The sequence below is a fragment of the Acomys minous genome, assembly GCF_964271855.1.
Source record: "Acomys minous genome assembly, chromosome: 19".
In the NCBI taxonomy this organism is placed as follows: domain Eukaryota; kingdom Metazoa; phylum Chordata; class Mammalia; order Rodentia; family Muridae; genus Acomys; species Acomys minous.
The window spans coordinates 61,045,233-61,069,888 of NC_140499.1; the positions used below are offsets into that span (position 1 = coordinate 61,045,233).

Genomic DNA, 24,656 nt, shown 5'->3' on the forward strand with positions numbered 1-24,656 from the left:
CCCTGGTTGTCCTGGAACTCTCTTTGTAGACCAGACTGTCCGAGATCTGCCTGCCTCTGCCTCCTGAGTGCTGAGATTAAAGGACTATGCCACCATGCCCAGCTCAGAAAAACAAAACAAAACAAAACCTCCCAAAAGATTCATAATACAAAGGAAGCCGCCAGACAGAGTGAGACAGAGCGGTCTTAATGTTGGGGATATTTCTAAAGTTGCTGATCAGGTTTTAAAATAGTTCCTTTTGAGACAAAGTTACTGGAACAGTTTAATCTAGTAATCACTTCTTGAAAAAGGCCACTGTGAGCATTCCTCAGTACACATGATCAGATCATGAAGTCACCCAATTTTCTGAACAAAAGCTGTTGGGGTGGGGACACGCTCCGTTTCCTGCCCTTCCTGGAGCAGCCTATTGCTGGAGAATTAGTTGCTCTAAGCCAGAATGCACTTAGCTCCCTAACATCTCCTGCCAGAAATGTTAACTTGCCCTCGAAGAGGGGTGTGTAGGTAAGGGGACAGCAGGGACACATGGTCTGTATAAAATGAGTGCTCGTAGGCTGGGTGTGGTGGCGCACGCCTTTAATCCCAGCACTCAGGAGGCAGAGGTAGGTGGATCGCTGTGAGTTCAAGGCCAGCCTGGTCTACAAAGTGAGTCCAGGACAGCCAAGGCTACACAGAGAAACCCTGTCTCGGAAAAACAACAACAACAAAATACAATGAGTGCTGGTGTTCAGTGTGCTCTTACCTGCATCGCTGCTGGCTGGAAGGCATCACACCCACCTACTTCGAAAGTATTCAGGGAACTGGGGAGACAGCTCAGTTGCTATGACTATGAGGACCTGGGTTCACCGGCCAACTAGCCTAGCCAACTTGGTGAGCCTTTGGAGAGAGAGAGAGAGAGAGAGAGAGAGAGAGAGGAGGTGGCCAGGTAGACAAGTTGGATGATTGCCAAGGCTGACCTCCGGGTTCCTTACACACACAAATGTGTCCACACAGAACAAAGGCCTTTGGCAGTCTCAGCCAGACTCCGGCCATTCACTTTCCTAGAGAGAATATGTCACTTCCGATCTCCCCAAACCCCCAAACCCCTCTAGACCCATTGTTGCATGGTGCTGGTGCTAAGAGTTGACCCCATATACATCACACAAAATTCCCTACCACTGAGTAACACCCCTAGCGCTTTTTTGTTGCTTCAGTGTTGGGGATCAAGCCTAAGGCCTCAGCCGGGCGCGGTGGCGCACACCTTTAGTCTGTCCATTGCCTTCCTGCCTTTATTGGGCCCCTGCTGCAGGCAGGTGTTGACACCATGAATTGAACACGGATTGGAAGTGAACACACGGTTCTCGAAGCTTTGCTTGCATGTTGTGGAGTGCAGGATACTAATTCTGAACTGCAAAATGCAACAAGAGATTTGAATCCATCCTTAGCGAAGAGAGGCACAGGAGGAGGAGAGAAAGGAGAGAGACTGGTCACTAAATACTAGGCTGGAAAAGTAGCTGAGAGGACCCTAGGAGAGAAGCACTGGGTGTCTGTTACTGCAGTTGCCTGGGGACATTCCTGAGGACACTAGCATGGAGATTCTGAGCGCAGTCTGATTTGCATTAATTCCCATTAGCTTAAAACAAAAACAAAAAACTCCACTTATTTATTCATTTGTTTAAGGTGTGTGAGGCAGAGGCCGGAGGATCTCTCTGAATTCGAGGCCAGCCTGGTCTACAAAGGGAGTCCAGGGCAGTCAAGGCTAACACAGAGAAACCCTATCTTGAAAAACAACAACAACAACAAAATTGAAAAGAAAAAAGAAAAGAAAAAACCCAACATCAAAGCAGTTCTTCAAGAGACTCTGAAAGACCAGGCGCTTCTGCGGCTCTGTGTTTTCTTTCCCTTATGAGGACAGTGTTCACACAGCTAGTTAGGGAAAGTGAATAGCTCTGATGAAAGCCTGCAGTCAGGAAGCGGGGGCAGAAGCATTGCGCTTGTGAAGCCAGCATGGCTTAAAAATTAAACAAACCGAGGGGGGTGGGAGTGAATCATTCCATGCTACAGACTTGAGAGGCAGAGAAGCCCGCAGCCCATCCTCACCCCAGAGAACAGCCCGACCTGGCTCCCGTGTCTGCAGAGCATCTTGGAATGTGTAAGTGTACATGTGTCAGTGTGGTGTTTGGTTAATTCCTGTCTTCTGCCAGCCATTTCCAAACAGGGTCCCTGCTTATCAATGGCTCGTCTCCCCGGAGACTAACTGGCATTTAGTGGGTAACACGAGTCAGTGGTTCCCCAGCACTGCCAAAAAAAAAAAGAAAAAAAAAAATGAATGTGAGAACAGAGCTGCTCCGTGGTATTTCTTTTCTTTGTTTTGTTTGAAGCTGGGGGATGGTTTTACTGAGAGTTTGAGAGAAAAACAACAGGGCAAGAAAGCTGCAGATAACACGGCTGTGCAGAGGGGCGGCTATGCCCTTTGGCAGCAGCCACATGGGAAAAAGAGAAGAGGAGCCTCAAGAATGAGAAAGCCCTGGGCACTAGGAGGGCTGGGCCCAGGCTTTGGGAAAAAAAAAGTTACACTGTTCTGAGAATAACTCACTGAGCTGAGCTATATGGTGAGGGTCAGTAAGCCACTGTGCTACTGTTTTCATTTGGAATAAATAGCTTCAATTAAAGGAGCAGCCTAATTATCAGTACAGACACCTGTCATCTCGGGGGCTGGAGAGATGGCCCAGGATTTAATGGTGCCTCTGTTGCTTTGCAGAGGACCTAGGTTTGGTTCCCAGAACCCACATGGTAGTTTACAACCATTTGTAACTGCAGTTCTAGGGAGACTTGACTCCCTCTTCTGACCTCTGTGGGTACTGCACACACATGGCACACATACATACAAGGTGGCAAACACTCTTACACACAAATCTAAAACCAAAAGAATACCACCGTCTCTCCTGGTGGTTGCGGCTTTACAGAGCACATGGATTTCACAGGCCTGTAACCCAGAGTTGTATACCAGATTCCCAGACAAAGGGATTCGTGAGAGAAAAATTGACAAAGTGCTGGCCTAGAACTTTGTGTGTCCGTCTAAGCGCTATCAACAGTCACAGTCCCCCAGCTTCAAGTAAACCAGGCTAGCACCATTGCGCCTATTTAATGTGAATCAGTCTTTATTCTGCACGTGTGTGGCGCATTAACAAGTTCAACATACAAGATAGCATTACATATTGCAGGTTAGCGTCACAGCATTATGCAATTTCACACAGTTCAGGTTAGCTTTTTCCGTTGTTTTGTTTTTTTTTTCTTTTTAATTTGACACTTTTATTTTTGAGTTTTATTTTTACAAGAGAAGACACAAGGTAAAGAAAGACGACCACTTCAGAGAGGGATTGTGGGAAGGGCAACGTTGCTGTCATGACCAGTATTCAAAGTCTTCCATATCCCTCTCCTAAGTAGGTCACCCTGGTCCCACACAGCAGTTCTGTCTGCCCCCTCCAGCACAGCATTGTCCATAAACACGCATGGTGGCTGTGCTGCGACCCAGAAGAAGGAAGAACTCACAAGGGAACTTTTGATATTGTGAATAGCTCTCACAGTCCCAAAGGAGTCAAGAAATTTACATAGACAGACTGGCTGTTGGGAAATCAAGAGTGACCTTTCCCTAACCTATTCCTAACCACAAGAGCCTTGTGCAAAAGCTAGGATGTGACTCTCTTGTCTTTCAACGGACAGGAAGAGGCACTCTGCCTCCACCCACACCAGTGAGCTCTGTGACGATCAGGTGTGAAAGCCAAAGTCAGCTAAGAAGCTTTAGGATACCAAAGCCCAGGGCATGATGGAGCAGGGCTGAGGTAGCAGGGAGGGGAGACACGGAGGCGGCCCCGAGCCTGTGGAAGTACCAGCTCCCCACCACCACCACCCACTGCTCTGCAGACCCAGGGGATGCAAAGGATTGAGCTGCAGGGAGATGGGGAAGGGAGGAGCGTGGTGGGGCTGTTTCCCAGACTTCTCAGGGGGAGCGGCAGAGGCACACACCGTGGGACAGAGACCAGACTCCACCTGTCACTTCGCATCGTTTCTGCCAAGGAAACGATGCTGCTTGGTGACCTCTGACCCTTACACATTAAGGCGACGGAGAGGGAACCATTTCGATTTATTTTTTTTTTCCCTAATGGGGCTTAGAATGCTCCTGCCAGGTTTTCATTAGACTATGTCAAAATGCCTTTTTAGAAAACAAAAAGTATTTTCTTCTACGTATGATACAATATTTACATTCCATGGGTTAAAGGTCGGAGACTAGTGGTGGGATCCCAGCTGATGGCGAGACACTGAGTCGGATTATGGGATAGAAAGGCTGACAACAGCAAGAGCAGAGTGGGGTTTCCTGCCTGTACAGGACTGCTCCGCATTGCCAAGAAGAACAAAACAAACAAACAAAAGGAAAAAAAAAAGAAAAAGGTTGTGGGGCGTAAGTGGATTCAGATCTACAAGAACTAGGGGAACACCAAAGGCAGTGTCACCACCCTCTCCATGGAAATTCTGCTTGTCCACCCTTCTCAGAAGCAAGCTCGGGATGACCCTGTAGGGAAGCGAGCACTTCCGTTACGGCTAGCCTTTCAGGTCCTGGATCAAGCTTATTTGACTGCGGTCCTCTTCAGGATGTCAGAACTAGGCACTGCCCATCCAAACTCACCTCTCCTTCCTGAAGTCTCATGTTTCTCTGGAAGTCTCCACTTGGAGACCTGCCTCTGAACTCCAGTACAGGGCTCAAGCGCTGCGCTGTCCTGCCCAGCGGCAGAACGACAATGGAACTTTGGTTTCCCACCCTTAAGCATGGGCTGAGGCTCTCGGGTCTCCAGCCATGCGCTTCCGCTGAGAAGAGAAGAGCGGGGCTCTGAAGGCATTCGTATTGTCTTTTACTACCCAGCCCTACTCAGCTTTCTGAAGAGCCATGACTGTAGGCCTCAGGGAGAAAGAAGTCATTTCTGAGGCCCATTTCCTTATGAAACAGAAAGCAACTTCTGTCAGCAATAAGGAGATGCCAAAGCTCCTGAGGCAGCATTTCTGGAAAAGCAAAAGCCAGCGTAACCTTACAAACCTCCTAGGATGGCTGACCACTGATGAAGAAACCGCCACAGAGGGCCACGTGGACATCTTATTTCCTCCCCTTGTCCCCTGACCTGTAAATATTATCGAGGATGCACTGGAGTTCGCCGGCCGGTACTTCCCTCTCGCTGAGGTCCCCATGGCTCCTTATAATTCCAACTCCACCTCTCCCATGCTCCCCAGGGCTCCCGCTAGTCACTGGCTGCCTGTTACCTCTTCATAACAGGTGGCTAACAGCACACACCCCACACCCAAGTACTCTTTCTCCTGGAAACCCTGCTTGTTTCTTTGCCTTCTACAGACCTCTGGATTTGGAACTCAGCTAAAGACCAGCGATGTGAGAGGTGACAGAAAAAATGGTGGGAAGATGGGGACACGGGGCTTTACAAGAGCAGACTTTTCTCTTGCAGCGATGGGGAGCTGGAATAACCGAGAGAAGCCCGATAAAAAGAGGCCAATTTCAAGGGATCAGCAAATACAATTCGGCACAAAACACAATTTTCATGGATTAAAATCTGCAACTTGATATTGGTTAGGCTAATTTCTTGTTTGTATTAGACATGCAAGTATAAGGTTACATTGTTATATATAGACTTGGGGTCTTTCCTTCTCTCCCCCCTCACTTTAAAAAACAAAAGATCGTCTAGTGCCTTGTAAAGAAGAAAGCAATCCTCACGCTAAGAACCAATCTGCAGCTGTGTGGAGTGTGATGTTCTTCATGTGGTTTGTTCTGTAAGAAATTTTCTTCTATGACTAAAATGAGGTTTTGAGTCAGCTTCTCTGTCACCTCTCCCCGTCGTGCGCCTCCCCGCCTGGCCCCCGGGTTAATACTCGCTCAGACTGTGCCACTTGGCTATAGGCTTGCGGGGACTCTCGCAGACCTCTCTCCAGTGTTCTGCGCCACTGGCTGTGACACTATGTGCCCCCAGGATCAGCCTCCCCACCACCTCATTCTTAGTAGTGCGGTCGAAGTCAATGACCAGGAACTCGATGCTGATATCAGGCAGGAGGTCAGTGGGGATGTCATAGATGAAGGACTCATTGAAGACGGGGTTCAAAGTGCACTTCTTTACGTGGGTTTTCTTCTTGGCGATGCGTTTTCTGCCGTAGTAGACGTTCACCTTGACATAAGGATCTGGTGCCCCCAAAGAGAAGAAGAAGAGAGACAGGCCTATGACACAGTCCTCTGCTGTGTGTGGCGGTTCTGTGTTTAGAATCTGAACAGTGGTTCTCAACTTGAGGGTCATGACCCTTTTGTGTGTGTGTGGGGGGGGGGGTCACATATCAGATATGCTGCATATTAGAAATTTACATCACAATTCATAACCACAGCAAAATCACAGTTATGAAGTAGCAATGAAAAGAATTTTATGGTTGGGGGGTCATCACAACATGAGGAACTGTATTAAAGGGTCATATAGCCTTAGGAGGGTTGAGGGCCACTAGTATAAATGGAAAAGGCTCTTTTGTCCTCGTCTTTGCTGACTATTAGGTGTTCAGTGATTGTACCATAAATGCACACAGACCTCACGTGAGTCTTGCTGCCTAGACTAGGGGGTGATCGGGGCCAGGGGGAGACCAAGCAGGTAAGTAGAGCAAGGTGCAGGTCTAAAGAAATCCAGAAGCTTTGTCAAGGGTATGGGGACCATACCTGCAATCTTTTTTTTTTTTTTAAACAAGTCTTACAAAAGGGCTTTGGTAGGCATGGAATTTAGAAAACCCTTGTTGGCTCACCCCAAGTACCACTGTGGCTGGGGAAAGCTACTGGCCTAGTTGTGGGGAGCAGAAGTAAACAGAAGAGTAGGTGAAAGAACCGGGTGTGATGGCGCACGCCCTTAATCCCAGCACCGGGGAAGCAGCGGCAGGTGGATCGCTATGAGTTCGAGACCGGCCTGGTCTACAAAGCGAGTCCAGGACAGGCAAGGCTACACAGAGAAACCCTGTCACAAAAAAAACCAAATTAAAAACAAAAAAGCAGGTGAAAGACGGCAGGGGTCTGGACATTCTGAGTACTTCCGGGCCACAGGCCGGGGTGGGGGAGGGGTTGGCACAGACAGAGATGGGTTGAAGTAAATAGCTGCTACCTGAGAGACCGGTGATATCCATCTTCGGCAAGTGTCTGGCTTTGAGGACCACCACTGTCATCCTCTGCGCCACAGGCTGGTATGACAGAGACACCTGGAGCTCCCCTCTGCTAATGCACTTCTGTAAGGGAGAGACCACAGGTGAGAATCCTGCCAGGGGAGCAGAGGCGCACACAGACATGCGCAGAGAGAGAAGAGAGCCTGCAGGTGGGTGTTGCTCTGGCACAAGGAAAAGGGCGTGTGCTCAGGCCAGGTGCAGGAGCACAGAGAAAGCCAGCCCGAGCTCTGAAAGCTACACTTCCTTTCTTTTGGGAATTGAATTTAGCACCCCACTCCCATACTAGGCTAGTGCTCTACCACTAGCTGAGCAGTCAGTCTCAGGACTCCAGAGGCAGACACATGGGTTTGAGGCCAGGCCTACATAATGAGATCCTGTATCAAAAACAAAAACAAAAACTCTACTGAGCTACCCTAGTAGTTAGTTCGTGAGTTCAGATTCCTCAGCACCTTTGTGAGAAGTAAGAGGAGAATCCAAAACAGCACCCCAGCAGCACGTGTCATACGTAACCCCATGCTGGGCACCAGAGACTGCAACTCTCTAGAGCTCGCTGGTCCACCTGCCTAGCTGAATTCCCAAGCCCCAGTTCCAGGCACAGTGAGAGAACCTATTTCTTTTTCTTTTTAAATAAATCATACGCCTGTTGTTTCAAAAGATTTATTTATTATTATGTATACAATGCTCTGCCTGCATGTACACCCAAAGGCCAGAAGAGGGCACCACATCACGTTATAGATGGTTGTGAACCACCATGTGGTTGCTGGGAACTGAACTCAGGACCTTTGGAAGAGCAGGTGGTGCTCTTAACCACTGAACCATCTCTCTCCAGCCCAAGAGATCCTATCAAGAAGGGCAAGGGGATTTCGGTGGCCAGCCTGGGCTACACAATGAATTCCAGGACAGCCAGGGCTATGTAGAGAGACCCTGTCTCAAAAACCAAACAAGCCGGGCACAGTGGCACACGCCTGTAATCCCAGCACTCAGGGAGGCAGAGGCAGGTGGATTTCTGTGAGTTCGAGGGCAGCCTGGTCTACAAAGCGAGTCCAGAACAGCCAAGGCTACACAGAGAGACCCTATCTCTTTTTCTTTAAAAACTTGGGCTGGAATTGTAGTACAGTAGTGCTTGTGCTTAGCATATGGGAGACCCTAGATTCAATCCTCAGAGAAACACAGAACAAAAGTGACCTAGGGCACAATGCACACCTAATTCTCAGCACGTGGAAGGTGGAGGCTTTTGACCTGTGGGCCAGTCCAAGCTACATAATAAGTTTCAAGTCATCCTGAGATGACTGCGGAGATGCCTCAGGCATGAGGACTAGAGCTTGTGCCCCCCAGCTCAGGGGATAGGGAGCCAGGGAGACCTGGAGCAAGCTGGCTAGCCAGAGTCTGACAAAGTCTGGGTGGTGAGTTCCAGGTTCAGTGAAAGCCCCAGCCTTGGTAGAATAAAATAGGTGGAGACCAACAGAGGAAGTCACCAGACCTCAACCCTGGGCTTCCACATGCGTGTGCAAGCCTCATACGTATGAACACACACACACACACACACACACACACTCACCCACTCACCCCCACATGCACGCATACCCACACATACACATTCATGCACTCACACACAGACACATACATACACACATATACACACACTCACACAGACACATACACGCATATACACATATATACACATACTCTCACACACACACATACACACATGCACACACACCCACACATACATACACATACATGCACTCACACACAGATACACAGATACACACGCACTCACACACAGACACATACACACTCACACACACATACACACACACACACACACACACACACACACACACACACACACACCACAATGTTTTGGAAGCTGTATGGCAGGAAACAGGAGATGCCTGTGAATCTTCACTCTACTTCATTACGTGACCTTGGACACGTCCTGCTGCCAGTTTCACAAGGCGGCGGCCTGCTGCTTAGCAGTTCTTCCCTCCTGTGTGTGTGCTCCACGCCTCCCTCTTCTCAGTAGATTCCCTCACTGCTCCCTCAGCTTGGTTTCTGAGACACTCTACTTTGCATTTGAACAGCACGCGTCTTGGTGGGTAGGCCTGGCTGGCCTCCTGCCATCCTGCCATCACAGAAATGCCCCACCTCACTCTGGCTGAAAAACATGGCTTGTTTCCAGACTCTGTAGTGCTGACTGGCCTAGAGACATGCGACATGTAGACAGAGCTGGCCTGGGACTCTCTGGTTTCCCAAAAGCTGGTGAGAACACACTGACCCCTGAAGAGCTGGGGTCTTCAGCGCTGGGGGTCCAGGGGTCAGAGAGGTGCACGTCAGCTGTTGCTGTTAGTTTAGTGGTATGGCCTAATAAATGTTTATTATTGAGCTTACAGTTATTACTGCGGTATTATTTACCTGCTTTCTCAATCCGTAAAGATACAAACACCCGATATATTTTAGAATAGCCTAATTCCCTCGGGCATGGCGGATGCTATCTCCTAAGCCTACCTCCCATTGTCTCCCGGCCTCCGTCCCTGGCCAGCCTTTCTCTAACCATTTCTATCTGGCCACCTCCTGCTCATCTGGGTCATCTCTTTCCATGTGGAACGTCGGCGTTCCTCCTCTGGGCCCACGTGGTGATTCTCCTCCTCCTCGCCTCTCCAGGATCTGTCTGCTTCTCCTTCCCAAGATCCTCTCTGTCTCCAAAAGCCTAAGAACCTTCGCCACATCTACCTTCCTCCAGCCCTACCCAGTTAAACAGGGAGGCAATACTTGGGGTACGTGACAGTCTGGAATGAAAATAGGGGTGAGGAGGGGAGCAGCAATTAACAAATACAAAGCACCAGACCAGGCCCCAGTGGTTTGCTTTCAAGGCCAGGTGCTCATCAGGCTGAAGAGACCAAGCCCAGCACTCAAAGGTGAGGCACCAGCATGGGCCTGTCTTATTTTTTTTTTTTTTAATTATTTCATTATTATTATTTTATGTATGTTTGTGCACCACATGCATATAACGTTTGCAGAGGCCAGACAAGAAGAGGGCTTTGGCTGTCCCTTGAACTGGAGTTACAGGCAGTGCTGAGCAGCCATATGGGTTTTAAGAATTGAACCTGGACCCTCTGCAAGAGCTTTGAGCCACTATCCATGTCTCCAGCCCTGAAAACCTTCCCTTTATTTATTTATTAATTTTAATTTTTAAAAATCTTTAAAATTTTTTAACCTTTGTTTTACACGCGTTATTTTTTTTTTTTAAGATTTATTTATTTATTGCATATGAGTGCTTTATCTGCAGAAGAGGGCATCAGATCATATTATAGATGGTTGTGAGCCACCATGTGGTTGCTGGGAATTGAACTCAGGACCTCTGGAAGAGCAGGCGGCGCTCTTAACTACTGAGCCATCTCTCCAGCCCACGCGTTGCTGTTTTGCCTGCATGTATGTCTGCGTGTGAGAGTGTCAGATCTTAGAGTTACAGACAGTTGGGAGCTGCCCTGTGGGTGCTGGGATTTGAACCTGGGTCATCTGGAAGAGCAGTCAGTTCCTTTAACCACTGAGCCTCACTCCAGCCCCACCTTCCCCTTTTTAAAAATATTTTTTTATTTCTGGGTGTGGTACACTTTAATCGCAGCAAAGGCAGGCTGATCTTTGTGAGTTCCAGGCCGGCCTAGTCTACAAGCAGATTAACAGGTACTGCTATGTAGAGACCGTCAGGTGGCCTTGAGAACTTGTTGTTTGAGGCAGGGTCTCACTATTATGGCTGTCCTAGGACTCATGCACAGCAGGCTGGCGTCAAACTCTCTGAGACCCTCCCAACTCTCCCCTCTTGTGCTGGGATTAAAGGCGTGTTCTCCCACACCTGGCCAAAGCTTGCTTTAGTATATATTTATCTGGTGACCTAAGTTCGAAAGTGCCTCCCAGCAGTAAATAAATACATGTGACAAGTTTTTAATTACATAAACTGAATTTACCATCCTTTTTCTTTGCTTTCAATTTCTCTCTCTTTCTCTCTCTCTCTCTCCTCTACCATGTGGTTTATGGTCTTTAACTCAGGGCATCTGGCTTCGAGACAAGCTTCTCACTCACTGAAACCTCACGCGGACTCTCTCTACATTCTATTTATTTATTTATTTATTTATTTATTTATTTATTTATTTATTATTTATTTATTATTATGTATGCAGTGCTCTGCCTGAATGTACACCTGCAGGCCAGAAGAGCCAGTCAGATCTCATCATAGATGGTTGTGAGCCACCATGTGGTTCTGGGAATCGAACTCAGGACTTAGGACTTCTGGAAGAGCAGACAGTGCTCTTAACCACTGAGCCATCTCTTCAGGTGCCCCTGCCCTTAAATTTTTTATTTTATTTTAAGCCGGGCGTGGTGGCGCACGCCTTTAATCCCAGCACTCGGGAGGCAGAGGCAGGCGGATCGCTGTGAGTTTGAGGCCAGCCTGGTCTACAAAGTGAGTCCAGGACAGTCAAGGCTACACAGAGAGACTCTGTCTCGAAAAACCAAAAAAAAAAAAAAAAAAAAAAATTTATTTTATTATTATTATTTTTTTTTGTTTTTCAAGACAGGGTTTCTTTGTGTGTATCCCTGGCTGTTCTGAACTCACTCTGTAGACCAAGCTGGCCTTGAACTCACAGTGATCTGCCTGCCTCTGCCTCCCAAGTGCTGGGATTACAGGCGTGTGCCACCATGCCTGGCATGCTGGCTCTTTCTAAATGAAAGGGAGTTCTGGGTATCAAATTCCAGGCATGCATCTATACATATATACATAGGAAGGTTTATTAGGAACAGCGGGGAAGGGGAAGGAGAGAGAGAAAGAGAGAAGAGAGAGAGAGAGAGAGAGAGAGAAGGGAGGGAGAAAAGGAGAGATACAGAGAAAGAGAGAGCCAAGGCAGGGCTTTATCCATTTTTGGGAAGTGACAGCCCCCGCCCCAACCATAGCCTTTAGCTTTTGGAATCAAACGTGCAGGAGGAAGTAGACTCAGAGTTTTTTATGGTATTTCTCCCCTTGACGGAAGCTCCATATTTTATTCGTCTCCTGACTCTGTTTATAAGTAGCCATGCCCAATAAGAATCAGCTGTTTCCCTTTGCCACCAATGTGCTTCTGGGATATTTCTTTTTGTCAGCATTCAGTTTGGTTTGAGAACATAATTTCACTTTCACTGTTAGCTGTAACCACTCGGCAAATAAGCCCTCTGGGGAACACTTTATAGAACACCCAAAATGAGCTGCTCAATAGAGCAGTCACCAGCCACATGTGACTGCTTAGCTTCAACCCATTAAAAAAAATTATTATTATTTTTTTGAGACAGGGTTTCTCTGTGTAGCCCTGGCTGTCCTGGACTTGCTTTGTAAACCAGGCTGGCCTCGAACTCACAGAGACCCACCTGCCTCTGCCTCCCGAGTGCTGGAATTAAAGGCATGTGCCACTGCTGCCTGGCTAAACCCATTAGAAATTAAATGAGGAAGGGCTGGAGAGACAGCTGAGTGGCTAAGAGCATTAGTTGCTCTTGCAGAAGATAGAGTTTGGATCCCGGCACCCAGCTGTGGCTTACAGCCATCGTAGTACCAAACCCAGGGTGTCTGATTCATCTTCCACATCTGCCTTCTGCAGGCGCCAGGCACACACTTGGTGCACACACAGGCACCACACTGTAACACACACACATTTGAACTAAAACACATTACACAACAAACTAGATAGAGTGTTGGCTGGGAGGTTGAGGGCACTGGACCTAGGTTCCATTCTCAGTACCCACGTGGTGGCTCACAAATATCTGTAGCTCCATTTCCAGGGCTTCTGAGGAGGCTGAAGACACTGCATGATGTGGTGCATAAATGTAGGCAAACGTTCACACACGTAAAGTAAAAATAAATAACTCTTAAATGAAAGCAGAGTTCCTGAGGATCCTGGGCCCCACTCCTGCAGGCACACAGTTCACATCCATCCGTCTAAGCATGCACACTCATACACATAGAATAAATGCTAAAAAAAAAAAAAAAAGTTTGACTTACTACAGCCATACCAGGTGGTTCACAACCATATATCCTCACATATCCACACCCAGGCATGCACATATACATGTAATCAAAAATGTTTTTTTTTTCTTCTCATGTGCAAGCCTTTTGGTCTTGCCCTTGGTGGACTAATGGCAATCAACTTGGTTAAGGAATGGCTGTTTCATCTTGCGTAAATGTCCTTGCCTTCTAATGGAACTGAAGGACTTTTAGGGGAAGAAAGCACAACAGCGGGATTTAACAGCCACATCCCAAGGCTGAGCAGGTAGTTCACTTGGCAGAGTGTAGGCTTAGCATCCATGAAGCCCTGTGTGTGATCCTGGCACTAGGCAAAGCTGAACGCGGTAAAGCACACCTGCAATCCCCGCACTTGAGAGGAAGAGGTGGGGAGGACACAAGATGCACGCTCAAAGGCTCTCCATCGCTGAGGCTCCTCGGGAAGTGGAGTTCTCACGCCAGATCAAGGAAACTTCTCTTTGCCACAGACAGAGAGCACCACTCAATTATAACTGAGCAAAGTGCAGACTTGTGGAGCCCAGTCCCAAGTGATAAATCTACAACACATGTCCTGTGCCTAAGGCTCGGGGTCAGTGTGGAAGAAGGGGCAGAAAAGATCTTAAGAACCAGAGGAACAGGAAGTCACCTGTGAGATTCTGTCTCCTAGAGATGTCAGAGAAGCTACTACAGGCATAAAGTCTCACCAACATAACTACCTGAACAGGAGCTGAATAAGGCTTCACGCCTGTATTCCCACTGCTTAGCAGGCCACAGGGTCAAAGTTCAACCCCTGGGTTAGCCCGCAACCTCTATAACTATATTTGCAGGGAATCCAATGCTCTCTCTGGCTCAGTCATATATGTGGTTCACATAAACACATGCAGGCAAAACACTCATATACAACCGGGTGTAGTGGTGAACACATTTATTGCCAGCACTAGGGAGGCAGAGGCAGGAGGATATCTGTGAGTTCAAGGCCATCCTGGTCTACAAATCGAGTCTAGGACAGTGAGGGCTACACACAGAGAAACCTTGTATCCCCCCACAAAAAAAAAACAAAAGGAGGGCTGGAGAGATGGCCTCTGCTATTCCAGAGGTCCTGAGTTCAGTTCTCAGCAACCACATGGTGGCCTGCAGGTGTACATGCAGGTAGAACATTGATACACACACACACACACACACACACACACACACACACACACACACACACACAAAACCACAAAGACCCAAAACCAAACCAACCAATCAAACAAAACACTTACATACATTAAAAAAATATAGCCGGGCGTGGTGGCACATGCCTTTAATCTCAGCACTCAGGAGGCAGAGGCAGGCAGATTGCTGAGAGTTTGAGACCAGCCTGATTTACAGAGGGAGTCCAGGACAGTCACGACTACACAGAGAAACCCTATCTGGAAAAACAAAAACAAAAACAAACAAACAAAAAAGAAATAATAATAATAATAATAATAATAATAATAATAATAATAATAATAATAAAAAGAGAGAAAAACTTTTTCAAAAAATCTAAAAAGGATCCATCCTCATTAAAAACAAAAACCACCCAAAATCAAACAAATAAATAAGATTAAGGCTTTGAGCTGTGCACAGCTGCAAGTGCCTGTAAACCCAGCTACTCCAAAGAGGAATGGCAGCAGGCCCTAGATTCAGTGGGTTCAAACCTACTCTCAAACCAAAACCAAACCAAGCCAAAGCCCTGAAAGCTCTGGCCTAAGTTTCCTCGTTGCTTATTTGAGACTTTCCCCCAGATCATCTGTTCTTGCTGAGTTACCCAAGATCAAAGTCTCCGGGCCCTGTCGCCAGTTCTTTGGGAAAATACACAACTTCTAGCTTCCTCCCCTAGGTCATTCCTCAGACAACGACCCTTCTCCTGGCCTCCTTCACGTCGGGCTCTTTTCCTTGGGCAGCACGCCCACCCCACTCAGCTGCCTCTGTGCTACCCCAGCCTGCAGCCACAACACTACCTGACCGCCATTCCATTCTGCAAGGATGGCCAGATTTGAGCGGCTCCCTCGGGCCGCCTCCGCCTTTTCTTTCTATGCAATTCTCAATTCAAGCAGGCCTGTCAATGGCTCCTTTGAGCCACTGAGGGCTGAGAGCTGGGAAAAAGACCCTGTTGTGGAGCAGGCAAGCAGAACGCCATGGAGAAGAGGTTTTAGCCATGATGGACAGAGGCTCTGCTGTGGCACAGGGAGTGCGCTAGGACCTAGACCCTAAAAGACACATTCAGATGAAAGAGGACCTGGTGAGGACAGGTCCAGTTCCTTGTAACCAGCTCAGCACCTCCTTCAGAGGGATTTTCTAGCCACTAATACTCTAAACCACAGCCATGAGAAAATGCAAGCAACAAAACCTCAACCTGCCACTTCCCCGTCTCGCCGCAGCAAACGGCTTTCTTCATGCTCCTGGAATACTGACACGCTTTTCCTTTCTCCTTTCAGTCCCAGTAGCTGGACTGTGGAAATCTGGGGTTTTAGGAACTCTCTCATTCCCATGGCTGCCCCAGGTAAACAACAAGAAACATTAGAGGCCACCTTGTGATCCCCCTATCCATGCTGCCGGTCACCTTCCCTCAGCTTTTCTGCACCACCTTCTCTTTTCGCTCCTGCTCCTCCGGGCTTACTATGAGAATGTCACTTCTGAGAGAGCTCAGCGTTTAGAAGCACCTGGCTGCCCTTCTAGACCACCTGGGCTGGATTCCTGGCGCCTGCACAGCTAGGACTGTCTGTAACTTCAGTTCTAGGGGATCCAATGCCCTTTTCTGGCCTCTGTGGGTGTGAGGCACACAAGTAGTGCACAAACATATGTGCAGGCAAGACACCCATACACATAAGAGGTATGTGGACCTCTGTGAGTTTGAGGCCAGCCTGGTCTACAAATTGAGTCCAGGACAGCCAAAGTTACATAGAGAAACCATGTCTCAAGGTTTAAAAAAAAAAAATCAAATAGCTGGGAGTGGTGGCGCACACCTTTAATCCCAGCACTTGGGAAGCAGAGGCAGGCTGCTCTGTGAGTTCAAGGTCAGCCTGCTCTACAAAGTAAATCTAGGATAGCCATGGCTACACAAAGAAACTGTGTCTCTAAAACAACCAACCAACCAATAAACCCCAAAACAAAAACAAACCAAAAAATCACAGTCCAGGCATTGTGGCACATACCTTTAATCCTAGAACTTGCAAGACAGAGGCAGATGGATCTCTATGAGGTCAAAGCTAGCCTGGTCTACATAGCTTAGGCCAGCTAGAGCTACACAGTGAGAGCCTGTCTCAAAATAAAATTTTTTTCCCTAGGGTGTGTAGCTCAGTTAGAAGGGTGTTAGAATCTACACCAGAACTATATGAACACTTCATGTGGCTTTGTGATGCTGGACAGGCACTCTACTAGCTGAGCTGCAGTCACCGCCCTCCCATCCAGGAGCCTTTTTTTTTGGTTTTTCCAGACAGGGTTTCTCTGTGTAGCCTTGGCTGTCCTGAACTCACTTTGTAGACCAGGCTGGCCTTGAACTCACAGCGATCCGCCTGCCTCTGCCTTCCGAGTGCTGGGATTAAAGGCGTGCGCCACCACGCCCGGCTTTTCTTTCTTTTTTTTTTCTGAGACAGGGTTTCTCTGTGTATCCCTGGCTGTCCTGGACTTGCTTTGTAGACCAGGCTAGCCTCCAACTCACAGCAATCCACCTGCCTCTGCCTCCCAAGTGCTGGGATTATAAGTGTGTGCCACCACGCCTGGCTTTCCAGAAGCCTTTGAAGGACAATTTGGTTGTGAGCCGTAAAAGGATGTTTTGGGCTGGGGATGTAGCTCAGTGTGTGTCAGACCCTGAGGTAGGTCCTGGCACATCTCCCTAGGCCCCTCAGAAAAAAGATACCTTTTCAAGATGAACTGGCCAATGAAATGCCCAGAGCAGTGCTGGCTGGAGCCCCCGGGGGACACACATGTTTGCTGCAGGAGGACTTGAAAGAGGCATTTGGGGGCTGTTCTGATCTCAGGGAAGAGTGTGGGAGTCTGGCAGGCTCTGCTGTCCTGTCTGGGCCTCTCCTACTGCGATGTATTGCTTAGGATCCCAGTCCTGGCTCCCTCCTCTGGAAAGGAGTTAATAAACTGGGCAGAAACTTGGCTCTCCCAAGAACTCCTGGCATTGTCTCTGCTCTCTCCCAGTGCCCTGCATTGAGGCTGTTTTGTCTCAGGCCTGAATCAGTTCCTTTTTTGCCAGTCTCTCCCCAGCTGCAGCTCGGCGCGGAGCCATGCCCGCCTCACAGGACTGGGCTGTGAGCACACATGAGTGCACTGGAGGAGTGGTGGGTGGTGGTGGAAAAGATCCTCCTTCCAGGACAAATAAGCCCAAAGTGGAGATGGGCACAGGAGCCCTGTAAATGGGAGTCAGGAAACCAGAAAGCTGGGTCCAGAACGCTAAGCAGAAGCAGGTGGTGAGGAGACAGAAAAGTGGAGAAGCCATTTCCCTCCCATCTTCTTCACTGTCCCTCCCTTTTACTTCCTTTGTTGTTGTTGTTGTTTTGGTTTTTTGTTTGTTTGTTTGTTTTGAGACAGGGTTTCTCTGTGTAGCCTTGGCTGTCCTGGACTCTGCTTTGTAGACCAGACTGGTCTCGAACTCACAGCGATCCTCTGCCTCCCAAGTGCTGGGATTAAAGGTGTGTGCCACCACTGCCCGGTACTTTTTTTTTTTTTTTTAATTTCCTTTTAGAGCTAGGATGTCATGTATTTTAGGCTGTACTTGAACCTGTAGGGAAGGCTGACTTTGAACCCCTGATCCTCCTGCTTCTACCTCCTAAGTGCTGGGATTATACGTATTTACCTCATTCATTTTATATAGTGCCAGGAATCCAACCTAAGGTTTTGTGCCTGATAGGCAAGCCCTCTATCAACTCAGCCACATCCATAGCCGTGTGTGTGTGTGTGTGTGTGTGTGTGTGTGTGTGTGTGTGTGTTTCTGAAACAGTTTCCTGTAACCTATGTTGACAATCAGCTTTCTGTAGCTCAGGATGACCTTGAACTCCCAGTCCACCTGATCTCACCAACCAAGACCTGGGATTACAGAGGCTACGATGCCTAGTTCTAAAAGCCAAGATTGGCTATAGGTATATAGCCAATGTACCTATATAGGTATATACCAATATAAGTATATAGCCAATACCTATAATTGGTATAGGATCCCAGCACTTGGTCAGCAAAAACAGGAGGATAATTGTAAATTCAAAGGCAGGCTGGGCTACATACTAAGTTCTAGGCCAGCCCCCAGTTTACATCGTAAGCTCCAGGCCGCGGAGGGCGACATAGTAAGGCCCTGTGTCATGAAACAGAACGACAGAAACAATGCTAGAGATGTAGGTCGGGATAGACGGCTTGCCTAGCACGCACCTGCACAGAGCCCCGGGTTCGAATTCCAAAACTGCAGAAGCTGCGTGTGGTGGTGCACACCTGAATCCCAGCACTTGGGGGATTCGATTCAGGGAGGACAATAAGGAGTTCAAGGTCACCTTCAGTTTCATCAGATTCTTTGTCAAATAAAAACAAGCCCCCCCTTTTTTGTTTTTTTTTTTCCTCCTATGAACTGGGGAGTGAATTGAGGGCCTCTTATGTGCTAGACAAGCCCTCTCTCACTTAGTAACATGCCCCTGGGTTTAAGTCTGTCTCTCAAATCCATCCAGCCCCAGAGGATGCAAACGAACAGGGCCAAAGATGCCTTTTTCTTCCAATAAGGTGAAAACACCTTAGCGTGATAATGCGCCAGGCACCTTGCCTGGTTGGTCATCATCACGACCTCTTAGGAAGGCAGCGGTGTCAGCTGAGGGAAGGGGACTGAGAGGAGTCAGGTGACCGCTGTCACGGGGCTGGGAAGCAGGAGCTGAGGTGTCAATTCCAGAGCGCCAGCAGCGCTGCTCTGCTCCCCAGTTGTGGAAGACAGGAGTGAGGCACACGGAGGGGTGGTAGTACCAGTCTGTACTTCTGAAGTTAATTGCAGAGCAATGTTACTGAGTGGGGAAAGAGGGAGGAAGGGCGGGGTGGAGGTCCTTCTCCTCCCCCTAAGCAAACAAGGGAGGGCCTGGAAAGTGAAGAACTGCGGTAAACTTCATGCTTAACACCCTTCTAAAAAGACATATACAAAGGCTGAGGAGAGGGGTCAGGGGTTAAGAGCTGAGTTCAGTTCCAAGCACTCACATTAGGCAGCTTTGCTCCAAGGAATCCAACGCAAGAGCATGTACACACACACACACAAAAATATTTTTTAAAGAAATGCTCAGGGACCATTGGGATGGCTAAGTGGGTAAGTGCACTTGCCACTAAGTCTGATTTGAGTGGAAGCAGAGAATCAGCTCCTGCAAGTTGTTCTCTGATCTCCACGTGCCCCCCACCTCACCCCCATACACAGAGGCAGGCAGATCGCTGTGAGTTCGAGGCCAGCCTGGTCTACAAAGCGAGTCCAGGACAGCTAAGGCTACACAGAGAAACCCTGTCTCGAAAAAAACAAAAACCAAAAAAAACCAACCAACCAACCAACCAAAAAACCCAAAAAAGAAAGAAAAAGAAAAAGACACATACAAAACAAAAAAGAAAAGAAAGGAAACACCACTGAGCCTTGGCAGCACTTTGGAAGTAAAAGCAGAAAGATCAGGAGATGACAGTCATCCTTGGTGCCATAGGTCAATCTTAAATTCCAGGTAAGTCTGCTTTACGGGAGACCGTGTCTCAAAAATCGTGAGCTGGGCGTGGTGGCACACGCCTTTAATCCCAGCACTCGAGGAAGAGGCAGGTGGATCGCTGTGAGTTCGAGGCCAGCCTGGTCTACAAAGGGAGTTCAGGACAGTCAAGGCTACATAGAGAAATCCTGTCTTGAAAAACAAAAACAAACCAAAAAAAATTGGACATGGTGGCTCACGCCTTTAATCTTAGCACACGGGAGGCAGAGGCAGTAAGATCTCTGTGAGGTTGAGGCCAGCCTGTTAACGAGTTCCAGGAGAGCCTGGGCTATATATGAGACCACATCTCAAGAAAAAAAAAAAAACCAAACCATTCATAATAATATTTGCAACCACCAGGGCTGGTGGACCAACCTCTCCAAGCAAGCTGGATGCAGCACCAGGACACCAGCCACTACGCAAAATTTCAGAAGCAGCTTTGCCCTTTTGTCTTCACATATTTGCTTCTTAGAGGAACACACACCCGCCTTCTGTTTTACTTTGACCACAGCTTGTCTTTGATAGCTCAGAGCTCAGTCACTTCTCTGTCACCTGTCTTTGCTATATATAGGTCTCTCCCCTGAGACCCTGGTGTGCCCCCATCCTCCCATCCCCCTCCGTACACCCCCAGCACACTCTTCCTCCTCACCTGGATGTTCCTCTTGGTGATGTCCCTGGTCAGCTGAACCTTGCCTGTGCTGGGGTCCACTCCAGCCAACGGCACCATGACCTCCCCAATGACGTCATCCCGAGAGAAGCGATCAAAACTGAGCACAAGGAAATGTAGCACCAGGTCCTGCAGCTGGCTGTACGGGATGCCGTAGAAGGTGAAGGTCTCATCAAACACAGGGTCCAGGGTCTTGCGAAGCACACGGGTCTTCACTCGATGCCGCTTGTCAGGAAGGATCGTCATTTTGATGTAGGGGTCAGAGCCCTGGGTCTGGTCATCCATCACTGGCAGCCCATGGGCCTCTTGGATTGTCACCACCAGAGCTTTTTTGGGGAAGTTGTAGTCCACTGAGAAGGTAAGGGATCCTAGCATCACGTCTTCCTCTGGTGATGAGGGGGAGGTGGCTTTGCTTTCACCAGGGGTCAGGCTTGTCATGGGGCTCCTCAGTTCTTCCCCATAATCTCTTTTGATGGGTAACTGGTCTATACAAGATGCAGGGCTCAGCCCTCTGGGATCCTTTTCATGGCTTAGCAGGCCTGACTCTGCCGCGTTTACTAACAGGTTCCCTCGGCCGCTCTCCCTCCGAGAACCGTCTTTGTCTCTCCGAACTTTGATGATTTTCTTCTTGTTGCTGAGGGCCTCCGGGTAGATGCTGATGCCTTTCAACATGTGGATGAACTTGTATGGTGGGGTCCTGTGCTTCTTCTCTGCCTGCTGGTGGCAGCATGTCCACACAAACACAGTCACGGAAACACACACCACCAGCACAGAGGCCCCAATGAGGCCAGCTGCCACTGGTGACACATCTGAAGGCAGAGACCAGAGTTATGTCAAAACAGGACTTCTGTCCCTGTCAAGAGAGTGCCTCTCCTGGGGCTGAACTAGTTAGTCTTTAGTCCAGCCTCCACAGTGGGAGCCCAACTGGGATTTGGAGCTTTCTCCCCTCAGGGCCCAGGAGGTGAACCATACCTTAGCCTTCCTGCTAAAACCACAGCACATTGGCATAGCAGCTGTTGTTTGAAACAGGGTTTCACTATGTAACCCTGGCTGTCTGGCAACTTGTCATATAGACCAGGCAGGCCTTGATCTTATAGAAGTCGGCCAGTTTCAGCCTTCTAAGTGCTGGTATTAAAGGCCTGGCTCACTTTACATACCTATGTAGTGTCTCATCTAATTTTTTTTTTCAAGACAGAGTTTTTGTGTGTAGTCCTGGCTGTCCTGGACTTGCTTTGTAGACCAGGCTGGCCTCGATCTCACAGAGATCGCCTGCCCCTGCAACTGGCTTATTTTCTTTTCCTCCCTTCTTTCCTGTGGGTCTCACTGTGTAGCCCTGACTGTCCTTGAACTCCTTTTGTAAACCAGGCTGCTCTTAAACTCACAGAAATCTGGCCGCCCCTGACTTCTGAGTGCTGAGACTAAAAGAGTTTGACACATGCCCAGCTCAAACATAATTTTCTTCTAAAACTTTCTTTGAGAATCTTATTGACTGATTGTTTGATTTCAGTGCTATGTAGTCAACTCAGAGCAGCCAGCAGGCTGGGCAGTCTACTGCTGGGCTGTATTCCTAGCACTCACTGCTTTTTTTAAAGCACCACCAGCACACGGTGGTGGTGCACCCCTTTAATCTCAGCACTCAGAGGCGGAGGCAGATGGAGCTCTGTGAGTTCGAGGCCAGCCTGGTCTATTGAGTGGGTTCAAGGACCGCCAGGGCTACACAGTGAAACCCTGTCTCAGAAAAAAAAATTATGAAAAAGAGGCTGCAATATGTAATCGACACAGTGCTTCTACAGGATGTGCAAAGGAGGCCTGGACTTGTGTTCAGCACCACATAAAACCAGGCACTATGCCTGCAGCCACAACACTAGGGACGCAGGAGCAGGAGGATGAAAAGTTCAAGGTGTCCAAGGTAACCTTATCAAGTCCAAGGCTAACCTAGGCTAGCTGAGATCCTGTCTGTAAGTAATTACATTATAGCCCAAGCTGTATCTGTAGCCCTAGCTTTCTCTGTGTGGATTTAATCATGGTGCCTAGTTTAATAGTCTTACCGTTTATTATCTTCCCTCGAATGTAGCCCTTGTGAGGGCAGGCCATCTTGTTCGCTGGTGTTAGGCAATGTTTAAAACACACAGTGGGGCCGGGCGTGGTGGCGCATGCCTTTAATCCCAGCACTCGGGAGGTAGAGGCAGGCAGATCACTGTGAGTTCGAGGCCAGCCTGGTCTACAAAGTGAGTCCAGGACGGCCAAGGCTACACAGAGAAACCCTATCTCGAAAAAAACAAAACAAAAAAACACACAGTGGGTATCTAGGAGTCCTGTCTGCTAGAGGAGCAAACAGCCAAAGAGACAGATTGACGATCCATTTCCCCTTGCTTCATTCTTCCTGTCCATTAGTCTTGTCTTCCCCTAAAAGTTGGACCTGCCTTACTTAAGCTCATTGGAGCCCAATTGGTTTAGTGCCTAAGGCCTATAGTTTTCTTTCTTTTTTCTTTTTTTTTTTTTTTTTTTTTTTTGGTTTTTTGAGACAGGGTCTCTCTGTGTAGCCTTGGCTGCTCTGGACTTGCTCTGTAGACCAGGCTAGCCTCGAACTCACAGTGATTTGCCTGCCTCTGCCTCCCAAGTGCTGGGAGTAAAGGCGTGCGCTACCATGCCCGGCCCTTAGTTTTCACTTTACATTTTAGGGGAAGAATTGGAAGTCAGGGAGAACTAAGGCAATAAGTACAATTCTAGCACATTCCAGATTCTTCCTGAATACCCTCGCGGTATCGGCATGGCTCAGTGTCTCAATGACTTGGGGCCTTGGGCCCAGCCTCACCTCAGGAGAGAAGCATCTCCTGCCCTAGGTAAACAAAACTCATTAGCTTCTTTGTTTTCCTTAGTCTGCTATTACCCTGACTGTCCATGTTTGTTAGCTTTCCCTCATTAGATAAACTTAGTGAGAACAGAGCTGTCTTCTATCTCTGTCTGTTTCCCAGCTGCCTTGAAGCAAACAGTTTTGGTCCAGTTTATATTCCTTATGCCAACCTTATCCAACACGGGTCACTGGTGGGGCCAGTGGACAACTGACTGTGTTTCCTGAAACCACGAGCCAAAATAAATCTTTAACCAAAACCAAAACAGAGACAGGGTCCATTTTGTTCATTTCAATAACCTCTACAGTTTAGAAAAAGAGGGTATAAGCCGGGTGTGGTGGCACAGGCCTTTAATCCCAGTACTCGGGAGGCAGAGGCAGGCTGATTGCTGTGTGTTCAAGGCCAGCCTAGTCTACAAAGCAGACCAGGACAGCCAGGGCTACACAGAGAAACCCTGTGGGGGCTAGAGAGATGGCTCAGTGGTTGAGAGCTTTGACTGTTTTTCCAAAGGATCTGGGTTCAATTCCCAGCACCCACATGGCAGCTCACAAGTGTTCGTAAGTCCTCCAGTGGATCTGACTCCTTCATACTGACATACATGCAGAACAAATACCAATGCATATGAAATAAACATAATTTTTTTTCTGTTTTTGTTTTTTGAGACAGGGTTTCTCTGTGTTATCTTGGCTGTCTTGAACTCGCTTTGTAGACTAGGCTGGCCTAGAAATCACAGGGATCCACTTGCCTCTGCCTCCCAAGTGCTGGGATTGAAAGTGTGAGCCTGGCTAAACATAAATTTTAAAAAAGATCTATTTATTTTATGTATATTATTATACAGTGCTCTGCCTGTGTGTTCCGCCTGCATGCTTGCCTACATGCCAGAAGAGGGCATCAGATCACATTATCAATGGTTATGAGCCACCATGTGGTTGCTGGGAATTGAACTCAAGACCTCTGGAAGAGTAGTCAGTGCTCTTAACTTCTGAGCCATCTCTCTAGCCCCAAATTAAACAAAAGAAAACAAAAATTTAAACTGCACTGTTATCAACAGAGAAGCAAGCCAGGCAGTAGTGGTGCATGTCTATAATTCCAGCACTTGGAAGGCAGAGGAGCTGCAGGGAGAAACTCTGTCTCAGGGGTGGGGGCATCAGGGGTGGGGGAGGGGGAAGCAGAATACTGGAAACTATCAA

General features: G+C 48.2%; 1 protein-coding gene across 2 annotated transcripts in view; it reads right to left on the minus strand.

Moving 5' to 3' along the window:
- Positions 1–3,115: 3,115 nt before the first annotated feature.
- The window catches only part of SYT11 (synaptotagmin 11), a 28,298-nt gene continuing 6,757 nt past the window's right edge, over positions 3,116–24,656 (minus strand). The window contains exons 2-4 of one of the 2 annotated variants that reach the window (XM_084768965.1): positions 20,597–21,423; positions 7,158–7,278; positions 3,116–6,208 (exon numbers count right to left, since the gene is read on the minus strand). In XM_084768965.1, coding sequence (XP_084625091.1) covers positions 5,898–6,208; positions 7,158–7,278; positions 20,597–21,423 — 1,259 coding nt within the window. In that variant the 3' untranslated portion in view covers positions 3,116–5,897. Of the gene's footprint in view, positions 6,209–7,154; positions 7,279–20,596; positions 21,424–24,656 lie in introns of both variants that reach the window. The other variant, XM_084768964.1, reaches the window with a different exon arrangement.